Raw genomic sequence first — 19882 nt, forward strand, 5'->3', positions numbered from 1 at the left:
ATATAGAGACACAAAGACCAAAAAAACTGGACAGGGCAGGGCATGTGTATCAGTGACAACTTTCCATGAAATCAAGCCGAAGAATTTCCATGATCATCATTGTCCACTATTGTGATGCGAGGCATCATCATCATCCTCGAGGGGGAGGAGGAAAAGGTTCAGGATATCTGCAGAGTGTAGTTAGTGATGTCACTCATGCTAATTGCGTTTTAGAGTGGGGAAATTTTCAAAAACTCCTCCCTCCTGACAAGCCCTTATTTACAACAGACTTTCATTCTTTCTTCAGCACAAATAAAAAACGTTGACTCTCTGACGTACGTCAGAGGTGAAATTCACCTTTCCTTTTTTACTTAAATGAAGTAAGGTTTTTTGAGCGCATGTATCCTTAATTACTCACACTATATGTATTCAACTATCGGCTTATTTAAGCTTTAAATTATTTTCATTCAATAACAGAGTTTGTCTATGTTATGGGATTAGAGTCCTCTCTGAAAAGATAATAAAGCAATAGAAAAAGTATTAATTAAAAGAGGTATCTGTTTTCATTTTGACTTGAGTTAAATATGCCCTGTTAAAAAAAAAAGTGTATCTTGCCTTAGTCTTTGTGGTTAGAGGGCGTTCTGAGCATCCCCCTATTCTGTCTCTCCATCCACAGATTCTCTGTCCGATTAAGACAAGCAGCTTGCTTAGCCACTTGAAAATGTTTATGTTAATTTCAGTCAGAAGTAATTTATTGGAAAAATCTAAAACTTCTTTTTTTTTTTTGGCTTGAATCTGCTGGGCATGCGAATAACCAGAGCTTAACAGTGTCCTTTGCATCCTACAAACATACCTTAGTCATGGTATGTTTGATTAGTGATAGTGAAAATACATATTTTATTTTAAAATGTATAGCTGATTAAACTCTGATACTCCTTCTACCAAAAGATAATTAAAATCTTACCAGTTTTAGCATTTTTTTCTTGGCTCTAAGTAGCTGCTTTTCAGAGATTAGAGCAGGAGATATGAATACAGGCTAGTTTCTGTGTGGGGGGTTATAAGAAGTGGCGAGCCATTTTAACATTTATTAAAAGTAAGTAAGTAAGTAAACTTTATTTGTATAGCACTTTTCACAGACAAAGTCACAAAGTGCTTCACATGATAACATAAAAACAACACAAGTGAAAACAGATAAAATGCAATAAAAGCTATAATAAATAAGGGAATAAAACAACAGGCTATGTGCTTTGGAAGGCTAGTGAAAACATGTGTGTTTTTAGCTGTTTTTTAAAGATGTCCACCGAGTCCAGAGAGCGCAGGGACAGGGGGAGTTCATTCCAAAGACGGGGTGCCACCGCTTTAAAGGACCGGTCTCCTCGGGTTTTAAAACGGGTCCGAGGAACCATAAGCAGGTTTTGACCTGTAGACCGTAGACTACGGGCCGACGTATACGGCTGGATCAGACCTGTCATGTAGCCGGGCGCCTGTCCATGAAGGGCCCTGAAAGTAAGGACCAGGATTTTTAACTTTATCCTGGAAGCAACAGGAAGCCAATGTAGGGACTTCAAGAGAGGAGTTACATGGGCTGTCCTATTTGTACGGGTCAGGAGTCTTGCAGCAGAGTTCTGGACAATTTGTAGGCGACCCAGCTCCTTCTTGCTCAGACAGGTAAACAAAAAAAGCACTCTCCTCTCTGTTGTTCCATTTGTAGATCACTAAAATAGGGTTCTTCCTGATCAAAATCACATTCCTAGACTCAACTGTAATAATAAAGGACCTGAATTACATTTTTGCTGCAGAAATTCATTTAAGAAAGTAAAAAAAAAAAAAACGAACAAAATTGTACAAGTAAGGTAAAGTAAATTAGGTTTTATATATCTCTAAATGTTTACACATATTAAGTGGACGTTTTGACATTAATCAGCTCCACTGAAAATGTATTTATGATATCTGAAATTCATTTCTTTATAGTCAAAATAATACAAATGATGACCACTAACAATAGGAATATGGAGATCTATAAATCAGTTCTATACATCAAGAATGTTTATTCTAGATCTGAAGAATGTAATTTTGTTTGAAATGGTCAGTTTGACAAGGGGATTTATTTTCAGATATGAGGAATACATATTCATTCAAATCAAAATATCGAAATTGCTTGCCAAAGTCTGCTGTAACCTCTATAATATCACAACTTTATTTTTTGAGTGATAGTGGATCAATGTATTTATTTAGGTGAAATCATCTGGCAGCAGGTGAGGATGAAATCAAAAGTTTTTTTTCTAATATACGGAACCTGGTCATCATCTGATGGGTTTCTTCAGTTTGATTCTGTCATTTTAACACCGTAAACACTAAGAGGCTGTTGCAGTTGTGTGAATGTTAACATCCCGGTATAGGTTGCAAGTGACAGGTTGTGGTTTTTTCAGGTCAGTCATCTCCTCCATCTATGTGCTTGTTTGGACACATGGACATGGTTTAAATTTGCAGGTATGCCTTTGCAAATATATGAACAGCTTGACAACATATGATGTTGTTTACCCAGGAATTGCATCTCAAGTTTTTTTTTTCTACAGGTAACCAGCTTCAGTTCTCCACTGAGGCAGATTATGGTTTTACAGCAGGAGCCATCGCCTTCCTGGTTATTAATGCTTTCCTGATATTGATCAGTAAATTTTATCAAGTCATTTGCATTTGCAACAAGATTGTTGCCAATGGGACCTTCCATTTTGAAAGTAAATACTCAAATGACTTTTTGATTCTGCTGGAGTTTTTTTTTTCATTACACATGAATTATTCAGTATATCCATTGCATTATCTCTGGTTTTAGGAAAAAAAAAAAAAAAAAAAAAAAAAAAAACAGAATTATCTCAGGAGACATCCTGTACAATGGCCTGCTTTCAACTTACCAGCGGCCTGTTAAGAATAGCTGGGTTTCTGGATACCAGAGGAGTGTGCGGTATTCCCACAGACACTGTGTATGCTCTGGCTGCCTCCTGTAAGAATCCCCAGGCAATAGAGAAAATTTACAACATTAAGGTGAAAACGTGAACACAGAACTGTAAAAATTCACTGAGTATCAAATGTCAAATGGGATCTTTTCTCCAGGATCGATCAGCAGAGAAGCCTATATGCATTTGCATTTCCAGTGTAGAGCAGCTGGTGGCAGCCAAGCCTCCTTTCAGTCCTCTGCTGTGGGAGTTCATGAGGAATGTTTATCCAGGAGGCATCAGCTGCATTGACAGCAAAGGAGACTGGCTTTTTAAACTAGGTAGAAAAGTTACGACATTTTGTTTATGCTTACGAGATGAAATCTGCCTGCTTAATTCAATGAATTCAATTATTTTCAACTCAAATATTAAAGCTACAGTGTGTAATAATTACAGGGATATACAGTCAGAAATGTAATATATTATACATAACTATGTTATTTATCATCATCTACGAGCTCAGCCTCTTAACCTTAATATTTGCGTTGCCTTAGAATTCGTTATTTATAATTACATAGGAGCGGGTCTCGCAGCCATGGAGGCAGACATCTTTGCGCTACGGCAGCGCAGAGCCAACAAACTAGCGATTGCGAGATCGCCCATTACGCTCGAAAGTAACTACGGCAAGTTGAGAGAGATGAACTGAGACGGTACTGAACACACAGACTAATGAAATACTATCTGTAAAATTATCTATGTAAACAAACCTCATCACTTGAGAAGGTAGGTGATGCGGACGTCGTGGAAGACATTTTGTCCCGTAACACTCGCCGTACTGTTGGGGGGTAGAAGCGGTGGGGGGGAGATGTTCATGTTGCTGTGGTCTGCAGTCTGGACGTTAGATGTCGCTGAAAATTACACACTGTAGATTTAACTTTTCTTCTGCATGAGTGGGAGCAGCTTATGACCATGTTGGTACCAGGGACAGCATCATGATCTGTGTTCCTGACCATACAGTGACCTGCCAATTATGTGACATGACTGGACCACTTGCTATCACATCAGCCAATCCCAGTGGAGAAGCAGACAGCACCCACCACAGTATAACATGCCTATGTGTGAGAAATTAAAATAGGTATATCCTTAATTGTTTTACTTTTATGATATAAAGACTTTTTTTATAACAAAATAGCAGATGAATAATAGAAATATCAAGAGCATTCTTGGTCATGGTAGAGCATTATTTGCAGCATTGCCTTTTGCCACCTGATCTTAATGTATTTTTTTCCTCACAAAGAGCTTGTTAAAGATACTCCCTCCTGATAATTTATGGCTGTTTGGATTTACTTACGCTTGCATAAAACCCAAGGGTTAAATACATTTCAGTAAGTGTGTTTAATAAAATTTTCCTTTGTCATTTCACTTTATTAGACATAACTTAATTTCTGGATTATTACCAACATCTGGAGAAAGTCGTGGTGAAGAGAGAGCTGAGTCAAAAAGCGAAGCTCTCGATTTACTGGTCGATCTACGTTCCTACCCTCATCTATGGTCATGAACTCTGGGTCATGACCGAAAGAACGAGATCGCGGATACAAGCGGCCGAAATGGGTTTCCTCCGTAGGGTGGCTGGGCTCTCCCTTAGAGATAGGGTGAGAAGCTCGGTCATCCGGGAGCGACTTGGAGTAGAGCCGCTGCTCCTCCACATCGAGAGGAGCCAGTTGAGGTGGCTCGGGAATCTGGTTAGGATGCCTCCTGGACGCCTCCCTGGTGAGGTGTTTCGGGCACGTCCCACCGGGGGGAGGCCCCGGGGAAGACCCAGGACACGCTGGAGAGACTATGTTTCTCGGCTGGCCTGGGAATGCCTTGGGGTTCCTCCTGAGGGGCTAGAAGAAGTGGCTGGGGAGAGGGAAGTCTGGGCCTCCCTTCTTAAACTGCTGCCCCCGCGACCCGACCCCGGATAAGCGGAGGAAGATGGATGGATGGATGGATCTAGAGAAAATGTCATGTCAAAAGCAACTCTAGAAATATATTTACTGAGAAAGATGCTGGCGTGTTTAATACTTGCTCACCCGCTGTATTTTTCTTTAAGTTCAGAATTGTACACAGCTTGTGTTGATCGTAATAATCCTTTAAGAAAATGAAAGTTCTTCAATGTAACAGGATAGAAATATCAAAATGGTCAAAACATCTCACACTATTGATATTTTAACAAACCTAATGTTAAATCTAATCTTTTCGCAAAATGTGGCAAATTTTTTAACGCTTATTTTGTTGGATCTGTCTGGATAGTAGGACGTTTTCTCAATTGAGTCTTTGATTAAACCAAAGAACTTTTGAACTATTACTGTCATATTTACACAGATTTCAGGTACATGTACTTTTCTTCTATATGTACTCTTTCAGATTTCCAGCACAGTCAGCACAATTCAGACAGCCAAACTGATCTGTTCTCTGACTGCATGTTTAAATTTGTAAATAATATAACATTAACTAGTCAGCTGAGAGGATAAAATATCCCATTCTTTTTGTTTTTTTTAAGTTAAAACATTTAACATCACTTGATATGTAGGTTTTTCCTTTGTATCTGTTTGCATTAACTTCAAAAGATTTTCAAAAAATATTTGGATGTACTCATATAAAATTCTTAGACCTTTTAATTTTCTGTTAGGAAAAAAATATGTTTTCAACTTATCATGCTGATTTTCACGTACAAAATGTGAAGGAAATTTGGTTCATATGATTACACATGAATTCCCAATGCTAATTAGGTATATACGTGCATTACACAATAAATAGTGAGACATTTTTCACCAAAATATTCCTTTAAATGACTAGAATATATTTTCAAACGAATCTGTAACCTGAGTAAACACTAAAAGAGGAACATGCTAACATTCATGTTAGTCCACAACCCACATGGGAAAAAAAGTGACAAAGGGATTAAGTCACTTTTTACTCAACCACAGACCAATTGTATTAATTGAGATTTTCATTTTTAGAGCACGTCCTTTGACAAAAAGGGCTTTGATAAATCATTGACCAGAAAATATCACAAGCGATATTCATAAAAAATGTATTTGCCCTTTAGGTTTAAACAGGTGGAAAAGTCAAATATTACAGATCACTTTTTCCATGTTGAATAAAATTATAACTGGCCTCTTGAAATCATAAAAGATAAAAGAAATCACATCAGTTGAAAAAAGAGAAACACAGGGAAAACACATTGCTTGTAATTTTTTGATTGGTTTACAAAGCACAACTAATTTTTCGATTTACTTTTCCCGGTTTTTCACATAGCCCTGGGTCAGACAAGGAAACTTTCTGACACAAAAACAGCAACAATGAACATAGAGGTGATTCCCAATCTCCTTCCTGGTAATAAGTAACTTATACATCGGGTGAGAATGTGTCACGAAAATGAAACTTTAATTCTTTTTGAGGTCAAAGTCTAAGTAATCAAGAAACAAATTGAATATGGTGTTGTCTGAGCACATTTCTTGCAAAAACCAATAGTCCTTTTAACCACTCAAAAATGTACTGCCAGTGAAAAACAGCTGCATTTACATTTGATTATTTTTTCACTGTGTTGGGTATTCCAGTTTATTTCTACTCTCCAAAAATTGCTTTGCCTTGATACTCCTACTTATTATATTCCACATATCCAGACCTGGATTTCAGTTGAGTAGCCTCTCCCCAGACACCTCTTCTAGCTTCTCAGGGCGAGCCCAAGGTGTTTCAAAACCGGCCTAAAGATTTACATAGAAATCCTTTAAATGAAGGTTATTAACAGACTGATGACACGGAACAGCCCAGCCAACATGCAGCTGGAACTATTTCTGCTTAATTCTGGCTATATGCCCCCCAGTAAAGGGTCCCAAATTCCTTAATGCTGGAGGACCACCCAGAGACGACATACATGGACATGGTAAAAGGCATTCACCAGGTCCACAGAGGATATCTGGACTGGCTGGGCACACTCCTCGATCACCCTGAAGAGGTTGTAGAGTTGGTCCAGCATTCCATGACGGAGATGAAAACAGTTATTTCTTAGAAGAACCATGGAGTTCCCAGGAGAGGGCCCAGTGCCAAGATAAACCCACTAATGGACGCGGTTAGAATCTTTTTCACTCAGCATTTCAGTTAGACTAAATCCATGATTTAGTCATGTAATGAAATGTGTTGCCCCTTAAAAAAAAAAAAAAAAAAAAAAAAGAATAACATTTTTTGACTTAAACTCATTGGGCAGTTTCAAGTATCCTAAAGAGAACTGGTGTTATAGTGAGTTTATTTTTTTGGTGATATATTGCACTCAGTGAACTGGAAAACCATTTTGAATTTTTAATTGTTTAGTTGGTATAACCTGCTGATGAATGATTCTATGGATCAGCAGAGGATTTTGTGACATAAAATTGAACTTGAAGACATGTTACTGCTGTTCTTTCAGGTCAATATTCTGATTAGCATTGTTACACAAGTTTGATCATAATTCCTTGGGGACTTTAAGTTATCCTCTCTTAGCTCTGTGAATTGTCCATGTTTGACAGGGAAAGAATATGACTACTGTGAGGTCAATGGCAGAACACAGATATGATACAACAGAGACAGTAACAAAGCTTGTGTTCTGTCCCCAGCCTTTTCTATAGTAATTTGATTGGATTTTGCTGTTGGATATTATCTTGCAGTGTTCTACGTGGTTTTAGATGGTATTAGGATTAATGTGCCAGAATGTGTATTACAACTCAAAACTTCTGGATGTTATCAGTTTATCAAGATTTTGATTATACTTTTATATATGTCTTTAGAGTGGCTGAGTCCATCTGATAGACCCGTCTGGCTTCTAGTCTAGTTAAGCCAGCCTACAGCGAGGGAATCCAAAGAGAGCCGTCAAACCCGACCAGGGACTGTGGGATTTCCTGCTTTGCTGTATTCTTCTGCAGTGACTGAAAGTGAACATAAAAATTTGATCGGGTATGTGATAAAAACTGCAAGTAATGAATGAATATTTGGAAAGTAAGAAACCACAGGGAGCGGGAAAATCAACAAAACAAAACAAAAACAGAGTCAACTGTAAAGGTAATCATTGGAAAATCATTTTGAAATAAAGGCAATAGGACGTCAACTCTGAAAAAGATATATGTAGGTTTCTATTCATTTTTTAAAGGAAATCAACATACTTCAAGCACGATTTTTACAGCATAAACATGGAGATCAACTATCCTGATGTAAATCGGAAGACTTACTTCCTAAAATGCACAGGATGCTGACACACATACATTCGGTTAGACTAAGCAATTGTATCATACTGCTGTGAATCACATAAACACACAGAAGGCGTACAAAAGACAGAGTCACGCTCTATTAGGAACTAATACAGCCCACAGAAAACAGTGGAAAGACTTCTCTAGTTTCAATTAATTTAGTTTTCCTGAGAATGCCTTGGAGAACGTATTTTTGCCATATCAGGAAAAATGATTAATATTCATTTTTATTACATTTTCTTTACATTTCACTTCAAAATACAGAAAAAAAATCTTTTATCCCTCAAATCGCAGTTTGTGTGATTTTGTGGTGACGAAATTTAATCTCTTAGTCATTTCCTGTGTTGTGCAACTAAATGGATCAGATTAAACATCTCATCATCTAGGCGTAAAGAAGAATGATTTTGCCTTTTCATTTCCCAAATTAACCATTTTGCCAATTCTAGAGAGTTAAATGTCTTGTTTGTCATCTTTTTAGACCACATTAATGTGGGAGGAGACTGAGTGGACACTTGGGACTATAAAGCCCCTCTATTCAAAGATCAGCTATCAAGTCTCCCCTGATGAACTTTTCTGCATGCTGTGTTCAACAGCAATACTACACAACTAAATAAGGTATGTAGTGTCTGTTCTTGATTGGTTTACCTTTTGATCTCAATTGACTTTAAATCTGTGACAGTGACTTAACATAAATAACCAATTACCTGATAACTACACAGCTATTATTTGTGTTTAAATTAATTTTCTTTTGTTCAAGTTTAAATAATTATAGTGATGAGGCTTTTATCAAGAATGCATTATTTTTAGAAAAGAGGAGTTTGTCATTAAAAGAACGTTATTAAACCTAATTTAACACATTATGATTTAACATGTTGAAACTGTGATCAACCCTTGAATTGTTTTTATTAATAAGACATGATTTTTAGTCTCCCTATAAACAAAACTATTCCTGGAAAACTATTCCTGGAAAAATTCCTGGAAAAATTGCAGAAAAGCTTTTGATAAACTAGAAAACGCTTTGAGTCCTGCACATCAGTAGTCAACCTCTGGAGCAGATTGTCAAATATGGCAATGATTAAAATATACACATAAATATTTCTGAGGTTTATTTACACTGGACATAATTTGGTCTTGTTCCTGCTAAAATGTATCCCCAGATCTTTAATTACTACTCATGTCATCTCACAAATCAGCAGAGATGGGAAGTAACGAAGTACAAATACTTTGTTACTGTACTCAAGTAGATTTTTCTGATATTTTTACTTTACTTTACTGCTTATTTTTATGGCGACTTTTTACTTCTACTCCTTACATTTTTACACAAATATCTGTACTTTCTACTCCTTACATTTAAAAAAATTGGCTCGTTACTTTAGTTTTGAATCATTTCAATGGAGTTACCGTTATTATTTTTCACGTCATCAATACCAAATTCAATCTAATTGGATGGGAATCTACGTTGCATTTGACACACCACTACAAGATGAATCGACAGATTCGGAGGTATTCATTCGCGGCAAATCATTGCAGCTTGGTGGCGGTGGCGTTAGCATAGTAGCATGGACGACGAGATGATTGAAAATGAACACAACGGAGATCTAGTCCTATTGGCAGACATCCATTTAAAATGTAGGCAACGGCATGAAAAAAGTGGTTTCTACTTTTACTTTTATACTTTACGTAAATTTACAAGCCTGAACTTTGTTACTTTTACTTGAGTAAAGAAGTTTAATCAGTACTTCCACTTTTACCAGAGTATTTTTTAACACAAGTACCTGTACTATTACTCAAGTACAGAAAGTGAGTACTTTTGCCATCTCTGCAAATCAGGCTTCTTAAATATCTGTAGTCTCTCTTCCTTTCTCCATACAACAATTTATTTATAAGATGTGACTCTCTAAACCTTGATTCTGAGGCTATTCTCAAGTTTTTGGAGCCAAACTTTGTCTAAAATGTCTTGTTGAGTCCTCATTGCTGAATCAATATAATGTCAACTTAAGCCGGGCATACATATTTTTTGCGCTTTTTGGCCGGATTCTCCAGTTGTTGGAGAATTTTTTGGATCAGGCCAAATTTTAGCCTAATTGTGCGTCCTGCATTGTGTAGTATACAGGTGGTAATAAGGGGCGATTAGCCTCTAATGACCACCTCCTGATCAGTAATCATAAGGTTGGGAGAAAATCAAACATTTTTTAAATTCATTCGGCCATCATAAGGTGTTCGTAGGCAAATCCTGCTGTTGAAGCAGAGTTACGAGCGTCTAGGAGGCAGTTTACCAGAACCTCGAGCACTGTGCGTGTGCAAACAAGGGAGTTATCCTTTTTCCAGATTGACGAGTAAAACCTGCGCCATCTCTCGGCGCTGAGTCCGACATGTGGCTTTTGGACCTGCAGTGTGAGCAGGTAGATCGCATCAGAGCATCGGACTGTACAGTATAAGAACATACATTGTGAGCTGTGAACTTCTAAACCATCCGGTTTCATAGTACAGTTTGAGCTGTAGCTTAGAAGAAAGATTGAAAACATCGTACACTGTGTGTCTGGCCTTTATCTACAGCACAAGGGAAAAATTATCACATTATTGGTCTCCTAGAAGCATATTTGATTTAAAAGTTTGACATTAACATACTGTAATTGTAGAATAAATATAAGTAAATATCATTTGCACAAAAATTCCAAATTTTATATAAAAAAATATAAATATAAATAGTCTTGCTGCAGCCAGTTAGCTTTAGCACCTGGTATCAGCAGCAGGACTCTTAACTCTTGTTTATTACTTAGGTTTGTATATATCTATATTACCATGCAACAGGTTGCCATCTCTAGGTTCAATCGTTCTGTGCAGTTGGGAAAACATTAGAAATTTAGGTATAACTGGTGATAATTTATGACCTCTCAGATGTTAACTGGTCTTCTGACTGGGTGACCATGTCTGTGTTTTTCAGTAATCATGGTGAAGCGTGTTGCAGTTATTCTGGCAGGTTGTGGAGTTTACGATGGTACAGAAATCCACGAGGCCTCAGCTGTGCTCATTCATCTGAGTCGTGCTGGAGCTAAAGTAAGGACCAAAGAATAAAAAAAGAGTATTTACCTGTCAAAAAGTATTTTTTTGAAGATTTACCATTGTGGTTGAGTTTAGGCCCAAATGTTTGCTCCAGATGAGGACCAAATGCATGTTGTGAATCATTGTGAGGGAAAGCCGACAGAGGAGAAGAGAAACATTCTGCAGGAAAGCGCCCGTATCGCCAGGGGCGATGTGATGGATCTGGCCAAGCTGGATGTCTCAGAGTTTGATGCTGCCATCATTCCAGGTGAGATGACCTTCTAAAGACCCAGATAGAGCTCTGAGAAAAATGCTCTCTAATTTAATTTTCTCAACAATACTTTGTATTTCCTTCAGGGGGGTTCGGTGTAGCTAAGAATCTTTGTGATTGGGCTGTGAAGAACAAGAACTTCACCATCCAGCCTCTCCTGAAGAAACTAATCGAGGATTTCCATAAAGCTGGAAAGCCTCTGGGCATGTCCTGCATTTCTCCTGTCCTGGCTGCAAAGCTGCTGCCTGGCTGTGAGCTCACTGTGGGGCAGGACAAAGAGTGTGAAGAGTGTGTAACACTGCTTCTTCAAAAAAACAACATATTAGCTTAAGAGATTTGTTGTGACCCTTCTATGTGTTTTTATCTTCAGGTGGCCGTATGCTCAGACAGCTGGAGCTATGAAGGACCTGGGCTGCAAATATGTGAACAAAGAGGTGGATGAAGCTCATGTTGATGTTAAAAACAAGCTGGTCACCACCTGTGCCTTCATGTGCAACGCTCCCTTTCACAAGATCTTTGATGGAATTGGTGTTATGGTTCAAGAAACGCTAAAAATTGCCTGAAAAGTTAAAAGTTGTAAAGTTGAAAAATTGCCTGTAATCATTTAATTTCACTTTGATAAATCATTAGAGATACTTTAAAATTCTTCAGAGATTGTTATTAAAAAAACATATCAAAGCATTGGTGATATTTTCAATAAAAGTTTTTCTGGAGATTAATTCAATTCAATTCAGTTTATTTATATAGCGCCAAATTCACAACACATGTCATCTCAAGGCACTTTACAGTTCAACCAGATCATACAGTCAAATTGATACAAAGTTTTCTATCTAAGGAAAACCAGTTGATTGCATTGACTCATTGACTCAAATACAATCCCCCACACTAAGCATGCTTGTAGCGACAGTGGAGAGGAAAAACTCCCTTTTAACAGGAAGAAACCTCCAGCAGAACCAGGCTCAGTGTGAGCGGCCATCTGCCGAGGCCGACTGGGGTTCAAGGAGACAGAAGCAGAGATACAAAAAGCAGCTGTAAAAGGCGGCCCCGTCCAGGAAACACACAGCCAGGCAGACGAGCTCCAAGGCAGCTCCCATGCCAGAGGACGAAGAGAGCACATCCACTCAGTCACGGTCAGAGAAACAGGACCACACTGGAAAACAGGCCGATCTCCAACATCTATTAACAAGGGTGTTGATAGAAGCAGCACAGCTGATGTTTTTTTCCAGGATGACGTCACAGCCAAACAGGAACAGACGAGGCAAAGCTACTCTGAGGAAAAGCAGAGAGAGCAGAAGGTTAGAGATTGAACTAACAGATTCTGCAGAATAGGAGAACAGAGAAAGAATGAAGCAGAATGATGAAATGGGGGTCCCTATGTCCTCCAAAAGTCTAAGCCTATAGCAGCATAACTATAGAGATAGCTCAGGATAACCTGAGCCACCCTAACTATAAGCTTTATCAAAAATGAAAGTTTTAAGCCTAGCCTTAAAAGTAGACAGGGTGTCTGCCTCACGGACTAAAACTGGTAGTTGGTTCCAAAGGAGAGGAGCCTGATAACTAAAAGACCTGCCTCCCATTCTACTTTTAGAAATTCTAGGAACCACTAGTAAACCTGCAGATTGAGAGCGAAGTGCTCTGTTAGGAACATAAGGAACAATCAGATCTCTGATATAAGATGGAGCTTGGCCATTTAAGGCTTTATATGTGAGAAGGAGGATTTTAAATTCTATTCTTGATTTAACAGGAAGCCAATGAAGAGAAGCCAGGATAGGAGAGATATGATCTCTCTTTTTCATTTTCATTAGAACTCTGGCTGCAGCATTTTGGATCAGCTGAAGGCTTTTAACTACAGTTTGTGGACTTCCTGATAGTAAAGAATTACAATAGTCCAGCCTTGAAGTAACAAATGCATGGACTAGTTTCTCAGCATCACCCCTGGACAGGATATTTCTAATTTTTGCAATGTTCCTCAGATGAAAGAAGGAAATTCTAGAAACCTCTTTGATATGGGATTTAAATGACAGGTCCTGATCAAAAATAACACCAAGATTTTTTACTTTATTATCTGAAATCAGTTTAATCCCATCCAAATGAAGTGACTGGCTAATCAGTTTCTTTTTCAGAGACTCTGGTCCAAAGACTATAACTTCTGTTTTGTCTGCATTCAGAAGCAGAAAGTTAAGAGTCATCCAGGTTTTTATGTCTTCAAGACATGCCTGTAATCTATGTAATGGGTTAGCTTCATCTGGATTTATAGACAGATATAGCTGGGTATCATCAGCATAACAGTGGAAATTAATCCCATGCTGTCTAATAATTCTACCAATTGGGAGCATGTATAAAGTAAAGAGAATTGGTCCTAGCACTGATCCCTGTGGTACTCCACAGGTAACCTTTGAGCGTGTTGAAGATCTATCATTAACATGAACAAACTGAATTCGATCAGATAGATAAGATTTAAACCAGTCTAGTGCTGTTCCTTTAATTCCAACAAAATATTCAAGTCTTTCTAAAAGAATATTATGGTCAACTGTATCAAATGCAGCACTAAGATCCAACAGGACGAGCACAGATACAAGTCCATTATCTGAGGCCATGAGAATATCATTAGTGACTTTCACCAGAGCTGTTTCAGTGCTATGATGAGCTCTAAAGCCAGACTGAAACTCTTCAAAAAGTTCATTATGGTGGAAGTGATCGCAAACTTGTTTGGCAACTACTTTCTCAAGAATTTTGGATAAGAAAGGAAGATTGGATATAGGTCTATAATTGACCAAGTCATCTGGGTCAAGAGACGGTTTCTTAAGCAGAGGTTTAATTACAGCAATCTTAAAAGCTTTAGGTACATATCCCTGTAACAGAGATAGATTAATCACATCTAAAATGGAGGAGGAGATCAAAGGGAATACCTCCTTAAATAACCTGGTTGGAACTGGATCTAACATACAAGTTGAAGGCTTAGATGAAGACAATAATTTTGCTAATTCAGAGAGTTCAACTGGATCAAAGCAGTCTAAACCCGGTTCAGATTCCATGACTACCTCAGGTACAATCGCGGATAGAGGAGTGCTTATGATCTTATTTTTAATAAGATCAATCTTATTTATAAAGAATCCCATAAAATCATTGCTGCTAAGAGCAGGTGGAATGGACGGTTCAACAGAGCTATGGCTCTGGGTGAGTTTGGCAACTGTATTAAAAAGAAATCTAGGATTATTCTTATTCTCCTCTATTAATGAGGAGAAGTATGCTGCTCTTGCTTTACAAAGGGTCCTCTTATACAGCAGTAAACCATTTTTCCAGACTAGGAAGGACTCTCGCAGGCCTGTGGAGCGATATTTTCTCTCCAGTTTCCTAGCATTTTGCTTCAAAGTACGCAGCTCTGCATTAAACCAAGGAGCAAGCTTTCTATTTTTAACAGTTTTCATTTTCAAAGGAGCTGCGTTGTCTAAGGCAATACGCAGAGAACTAGCAACCCCATCAACAAAATCATCAACCTGTGAAGGGGAATAAGCTAAGCTTTTGCACTCTGCAGCACTGCTCAGTGACACAGAGCAGAGAGAAAGTGAAGCAGATTCTTTAAAATTTATAACTGCACTATCTGATAAAGATCTACTAAAATTGAACCTTCTTTTGGGGAAGGAGAACTCTGTTAAAGTAATCCTGAAGGTTATTAGAAAGTGGTCAGAGAGGACAGGGTTGTGAGGAAATACTGTTATTTCTTCACATTCTATGCCGTATGTCAGCACAAGATCCAAAGTATGAAGATGAGAATGCGTGGGACTATTCACATTTTGAACAAAGCCAATAGTGTCTAAGATAGCATTAAAGGCTGCTCTTAAGCTATCGCCTTCAATGTCAGCATGGATGTTAAAATCTCCCACTATGATGACCCTGTCAGTATTTAATACCAAATCAGAAAGGAACTCTGAAAACTCATCTAAAAATTCAGAGTAAGGACCTGGTGGACGATACAAAGTTACAAAAAGAAGAGGTTTTCTTGCCTTGAAATTCGGATCAGGGAAATTAAGGGTTAAATGTTCAAAAGAGTTGTAGGTATTAATTGTTTTGGGAGTAATCAGTAAGTCAGACTGGAAGATTGTTGCTACTCCTCCTCCTCGCCCAGAACTTCTGGGGATGTGAAAATTTAAATAGCTTGAAGGAGTTGCCTCATTTATGCTCACATAATCCTCTTGCTGCAGCCAGGTTTCTGTAAGGCAAAACAAGTCAATGTGATTATCACAAATCAAGTCCTTAACTAGTAGACTTTTAGAGGAAAGCGATCTTATGTTAAACAGACCGCATTTAATTGTTTTAACTTTTTCCCCAATTGGAGTTATTTTGATTTTAATTAGATTATCATGATTTACTCCTTTGGGAATCTTTGCTAATTTATTAGATTTTGGTCGTGGGCAAGACACTGTCTGGATGGAGTAAAGAGTGGGTAACAGTAGAGAAGCTGCAGAGATGTGTGTTAAACTACAACTCTGCTTCCTGGTCTGCACCCTGGGTGGTCAGGGTTTTGGAGGACTAATAAATGTGGCCAGATTCCTAGAAAGAAGAGCTGCACCATCCAAAGTGGGATGGATGCCGTCTCTCCGAATCAGACCAGGCTTTCCCCAAAAGGATTGCCAATTATTAATGTAGCCCACGTTGTTTTCAGGGCACCACCTAGACAACCAGCGGTTGAATGACGACATGCGGCTAAACATGTCATCACTGGTCAGATCAGGGAGGGGACCAGAAAAAATTACGGAGTCCGACATTTTTTTGGCAAACTTACACACCGAAGCAACACTAATTTTAGTGACCTCCGATCGGCGTAACCGGGTGTCATTACCACCAGCGTGAATAACAATCTTACTGTATTTAACCTTATGCTTAGCCAGTAGTTTCAGGTAGGATTTGATGTCGCCCGTTCTGGCCCCCGGCTTTACCGCTTAGCTGATCTTTTTTACACACAAATACACACAAATAAAAGGCACTTAGAATATTTAAGGCATTCTGAAACAATGGCCTCTACTTGCCCTACATTGTATGGATGAAAGGGATCATTCGAATAAGTTGACATTTTTCTGTATATAAAAATGGTAAAAGGCTTAATGACCTAACTTTGTTTATTAATGTCTTAGAGTGACTGCAAAGTTTTAGAGTTGTATTGAAATTTTAACCAGTGTTTCAAAAAAAGGTACTACTTGCTCAATAGGGTACACAGAAAAAAAGCTTAAGCTTAAAGAAGTTGTCATTGATTTTAAAGTTTTCCATCTAAAGCAGTCTAAATATCTGCCTGTTTTAGTTTAGCCTTAATATTTAGCACCTTTCTTGAATGGAAAAAAATGCCATTCACTGTGTTTTTTTTCTTTTATAAAATCATTGTCCAAGGTCGACCAAACAAAAGCACTAAATCCTATCAGTAGCTTTGGCTCTGAGGGGGATTCTGGGCAAGGCTCATGGATCTCATACGTGAACACACAACAACAATATCCTCCAGAGTTACAGAAACATGTGCCCTTAAACTCACTGCATTCACTGGCTTCCATGTGCTCTCATATGCTCTATACAGTGTTTTTTATGGCAACTTTAAATTGTGTCTTTTCAAAGGCATGGGGTGAGATTTATTTTTTAATACTCATCTTCCCCCCATCTGTGCAATTATCTATCTTCTAATCCAAGGACAGTGCCTCCAATAACTGCATTATCAGGCACCATCCCCCCTTGTATGTTATTGTACCGTGTCTCTTAGCTGGGTGTTCTAAGACGTTCTTTGTTGTGCTTTGTGCAATGACAATAAAAGCAATTCAATTCAATAATGATAACTGTAAAAAGATGGTCACAGGAAGCTGAAGAAACCCTGAAAGATTGTTTTTAGTCTACAGAGAGGAATGCACTGTGTCAGCTGCATGGGGAGGACATCAATGCAACGACAGTGTGACTGACTATATAAACCTCTGTGTGGATTGCACCGTCCTTACCAGAACAGTGAAATGCTTCCCCAATAATAAACCATGGATCAACAGTGATCTGAAGAAAAGAAACAAAGATCTTTCAGGAAGTGATACACATAATTATTAAGCAGTATAAAGAAACAATTTAAGGTCAAAATAAGAAAAAGCAAGGAGACATATATGAAGAAGCTGCAAAGCAAGCTTCACTAGAACAATATCAGAGATGTCTGATGAAGGATAAAAAAGATCACAGGCTTTAAGCAGGAGGAATATCATACTAATGATCTGGACAGAGCTAATGAACTGAACACATTCTTCAATAGGTTCAGTTCAGTAAAAACCTAAGTATCCTTCTCTCATGCACACAGTCTCATGTACACAGTCACATAGACATCTTTCCCTCTTTTGACACAAAGCTTCTCTCTCAGACCTAAAATGTTTAATTTTTCACTTCTACCATGGACCTTTCTGTTTCTATGTGTTTGTTCTCAGCTAAATCAGAACTCTCGACATTCCTTTTTACTCTATTAGCCTCTGACTTCCAGTAAAAGACAGAGTTATGTCATCTGCAGAAATGCTCAGATGACTCTGCAGCCATTGGGTGAATCAGGTTTCAGAAAAAACGGGAACAAGCTGAACCCCATTAACATCATGGGGGTATAAGAAGAAAGAAAATAATCAACTTTATTGTCATTACGTTGTCAAGCACAAAGCAACAAAATTCACTCTCTGTATTCAACCCATCTCTTTGGGGAGCAGCAGGCTGCCATTGTGTGGTGCCCGAGAAGCAATGTGGGGGTTAATGGTCTTGCTCACAGACCCAGAGTTCAGGCTGTGGGTATCGAAACTTGCAACCCTCTCAGAGCAAAAGTGCATTGCTCTAACCGATAGGCCAACACTCCTCCCTAAATACCTTGGTGTTCACTTGGGCAGCCAACTTAACTGAAAGATGCAACCGAACAGACTGTTCTTCTTAAACGAGCATTCTTCAGTGTTTGCATCAAGATCCTGCATATCTGCCAAAAAGTATCTTATGAAGCCCGGTTGAACGGCCAAATATTACAAAGAAAAAAGGTAATTAACATGTCAGTCTGAGTACATGTATCTCTGCATCACGTCTCCCACACTCTCTACAGAGAAGCAGTGGCACGTAGCAATACCATAGTATCTTAAAGAGACACTACACATTTACGGCTGTTACAATTTTCTGGTGCCAAGTGCACCAATGGACATCTTTATGCTATAACATGGTGTCCAGAATGCACAATCTTTGAATTGCACATAAATCCAGCAATGAAACACTGCTCCAGTTAACACTTGGGGGCAGTTTCTTCCAATCACATCCCTCCAGGTGTCACTGTGCCAGAGTTTCTGCACACACGTCCAAAACCCTGACCACCAGGCGGTCGCCAACGAAACCCAACCCCAGGCCTTGCTCCAGGGTTTGGTTCTGGCTCCGCCGTACTTGGCAATGTCACATGCCTTGATTTCTTTGTCTTCATGGGGGCTTTGTCTGACCCGTCACCCAGAACCTGTTTCCTAGGGAGACCCTGGAAGCCCCAGACAGTATAGCCTCTGCGATCATCTGGACACTTAAACCCTTCCACCACCTTAAGATAACTTAAGACGGTGATTCGAGGAGGGGTTAGACTGTAACCTTTGTTGTCTTTATTCACAGTTGTAGGACTGTAATCTGAGCTTCTTCAGAAGAGAAGAGAAAGAACCTTATCTGGTAGGATGAACATCTTTAAAAGATAGAAGAAAATAATTATCCTGACCTATCACCTAAGATAACTTGGAGCCTTTAATACGGCTCTTCTACATCCTTTTTACAGATGATTTTTGTCAAGCTTAAAGTTGTCAGAGTTGATGTCCATCTGCAGTGGCACCCTATATGCACTGAACTTGCATTTTTGTATCATCATGCATGTTTTTTATATTTATTTTTATTTTCTTGTGAAACCCCCCACAATTTTGCCATTTTTGCCTATTTTGGCTGAGCTAAATTTTCTGGTCATCCATCCATCCATTTTCCGTCACACTTTATCCCAGCTTGGGTTGCGAGGGGAGCTGGTGCCTATCTCCAATTGTCTAAGGGCGAGAGGTGGGGTACACCCTGGATAGGTTGCCTTTCTATCGCAGGGCAACACAGAGACAAACAGGACAAACAACCGTTCACGCACACACTCACATCCTTTAGAGAAATAAATTAGCCTAAAAGTCATGTTTTTGAACCATGGGAGGAAGCCGGAGTACCCGACGAGAAACAACGCATGCACAGGGGGAACATGCACACTCCATGCAGAAACATTCCAGGCCGGAAATCAATGTCATCAAGCCTGCTTGCATATGAACACCAGCTGAAATTTTATGGTGAAAACAGGCTGATTTTGAATACAGTTTTTTGTTTTTCTTATTAAAATGTGTTAAGTTGTGCCAAAGGGACATTCCTCT

General features: G+C 38.7%; 1 protein-coding gene across 1 annotated transcript; it reads left to right on the forward strand.

Moving 5' to 3' along the window:
• The first annotated feature begins 11308 nt into the window (after positions 1-11308).
• On the forward strand, positions 11309-12046 carry LOC119792526 (glutamine amidotransferase-like class 1 domain-containing protein 3A, mitochondrial). Its single transcript, XM_038299191.1, has 3 exons — positions 11309-11480; positions 11570-11771; positions 11854-12046. Exons 1-3 carry the CDS (start codon positions 11315-11317, stop codon positions 12044-12046), a joined length of 561 nt encoding a protein of 186 aa, XP_038155119.1. The 5' UTR covers positions 11309-11314.
• The last annotated feature ends 7836 nt before the right edge of the window (positions 12047-19882 follow it).

Source organism: Cyprinodon tularosa, unplaced genomic scaffold (genome assembly GCF_016077235.1).
Source record: "Cyprinodon tularosa strain WSP-4 unplaced genomic scaffold, ASM1607723v1 ctg42, whole genome shotgun sequence".
In the NCBI taxonomy this organism is placed as follows: Eukaryota; Metazoa; Chordata; class Actinopteri; order Cyprinodontiformes; family Cyprinodontidae; genus Cyprinodon; species Cyprinodon tularosa.

Coding starts and splice junctions, on each gene's coding strand:
- LOC119792526 (XM_038299191.1), top strand. CDS start 11,315: ATGTTTGCTCCAGATGAGGACCAAATGCATGTTGTGAATCATTGTGAG. Junction 11,481..11,569: donor TGATGCTGCCATCATTCCAG/GTGAGATGACCT, acceptor TATTTCCTTCAG/GGGGGTTCGGTGTAGCTAAG. Junction 11,772..11,853: donor CAGGACAAAGAGTGTGAAGA/GTGTGTAACACT, acceptor TTTTATCTTCAG/GTGGCCGTATGCTCAGACAG.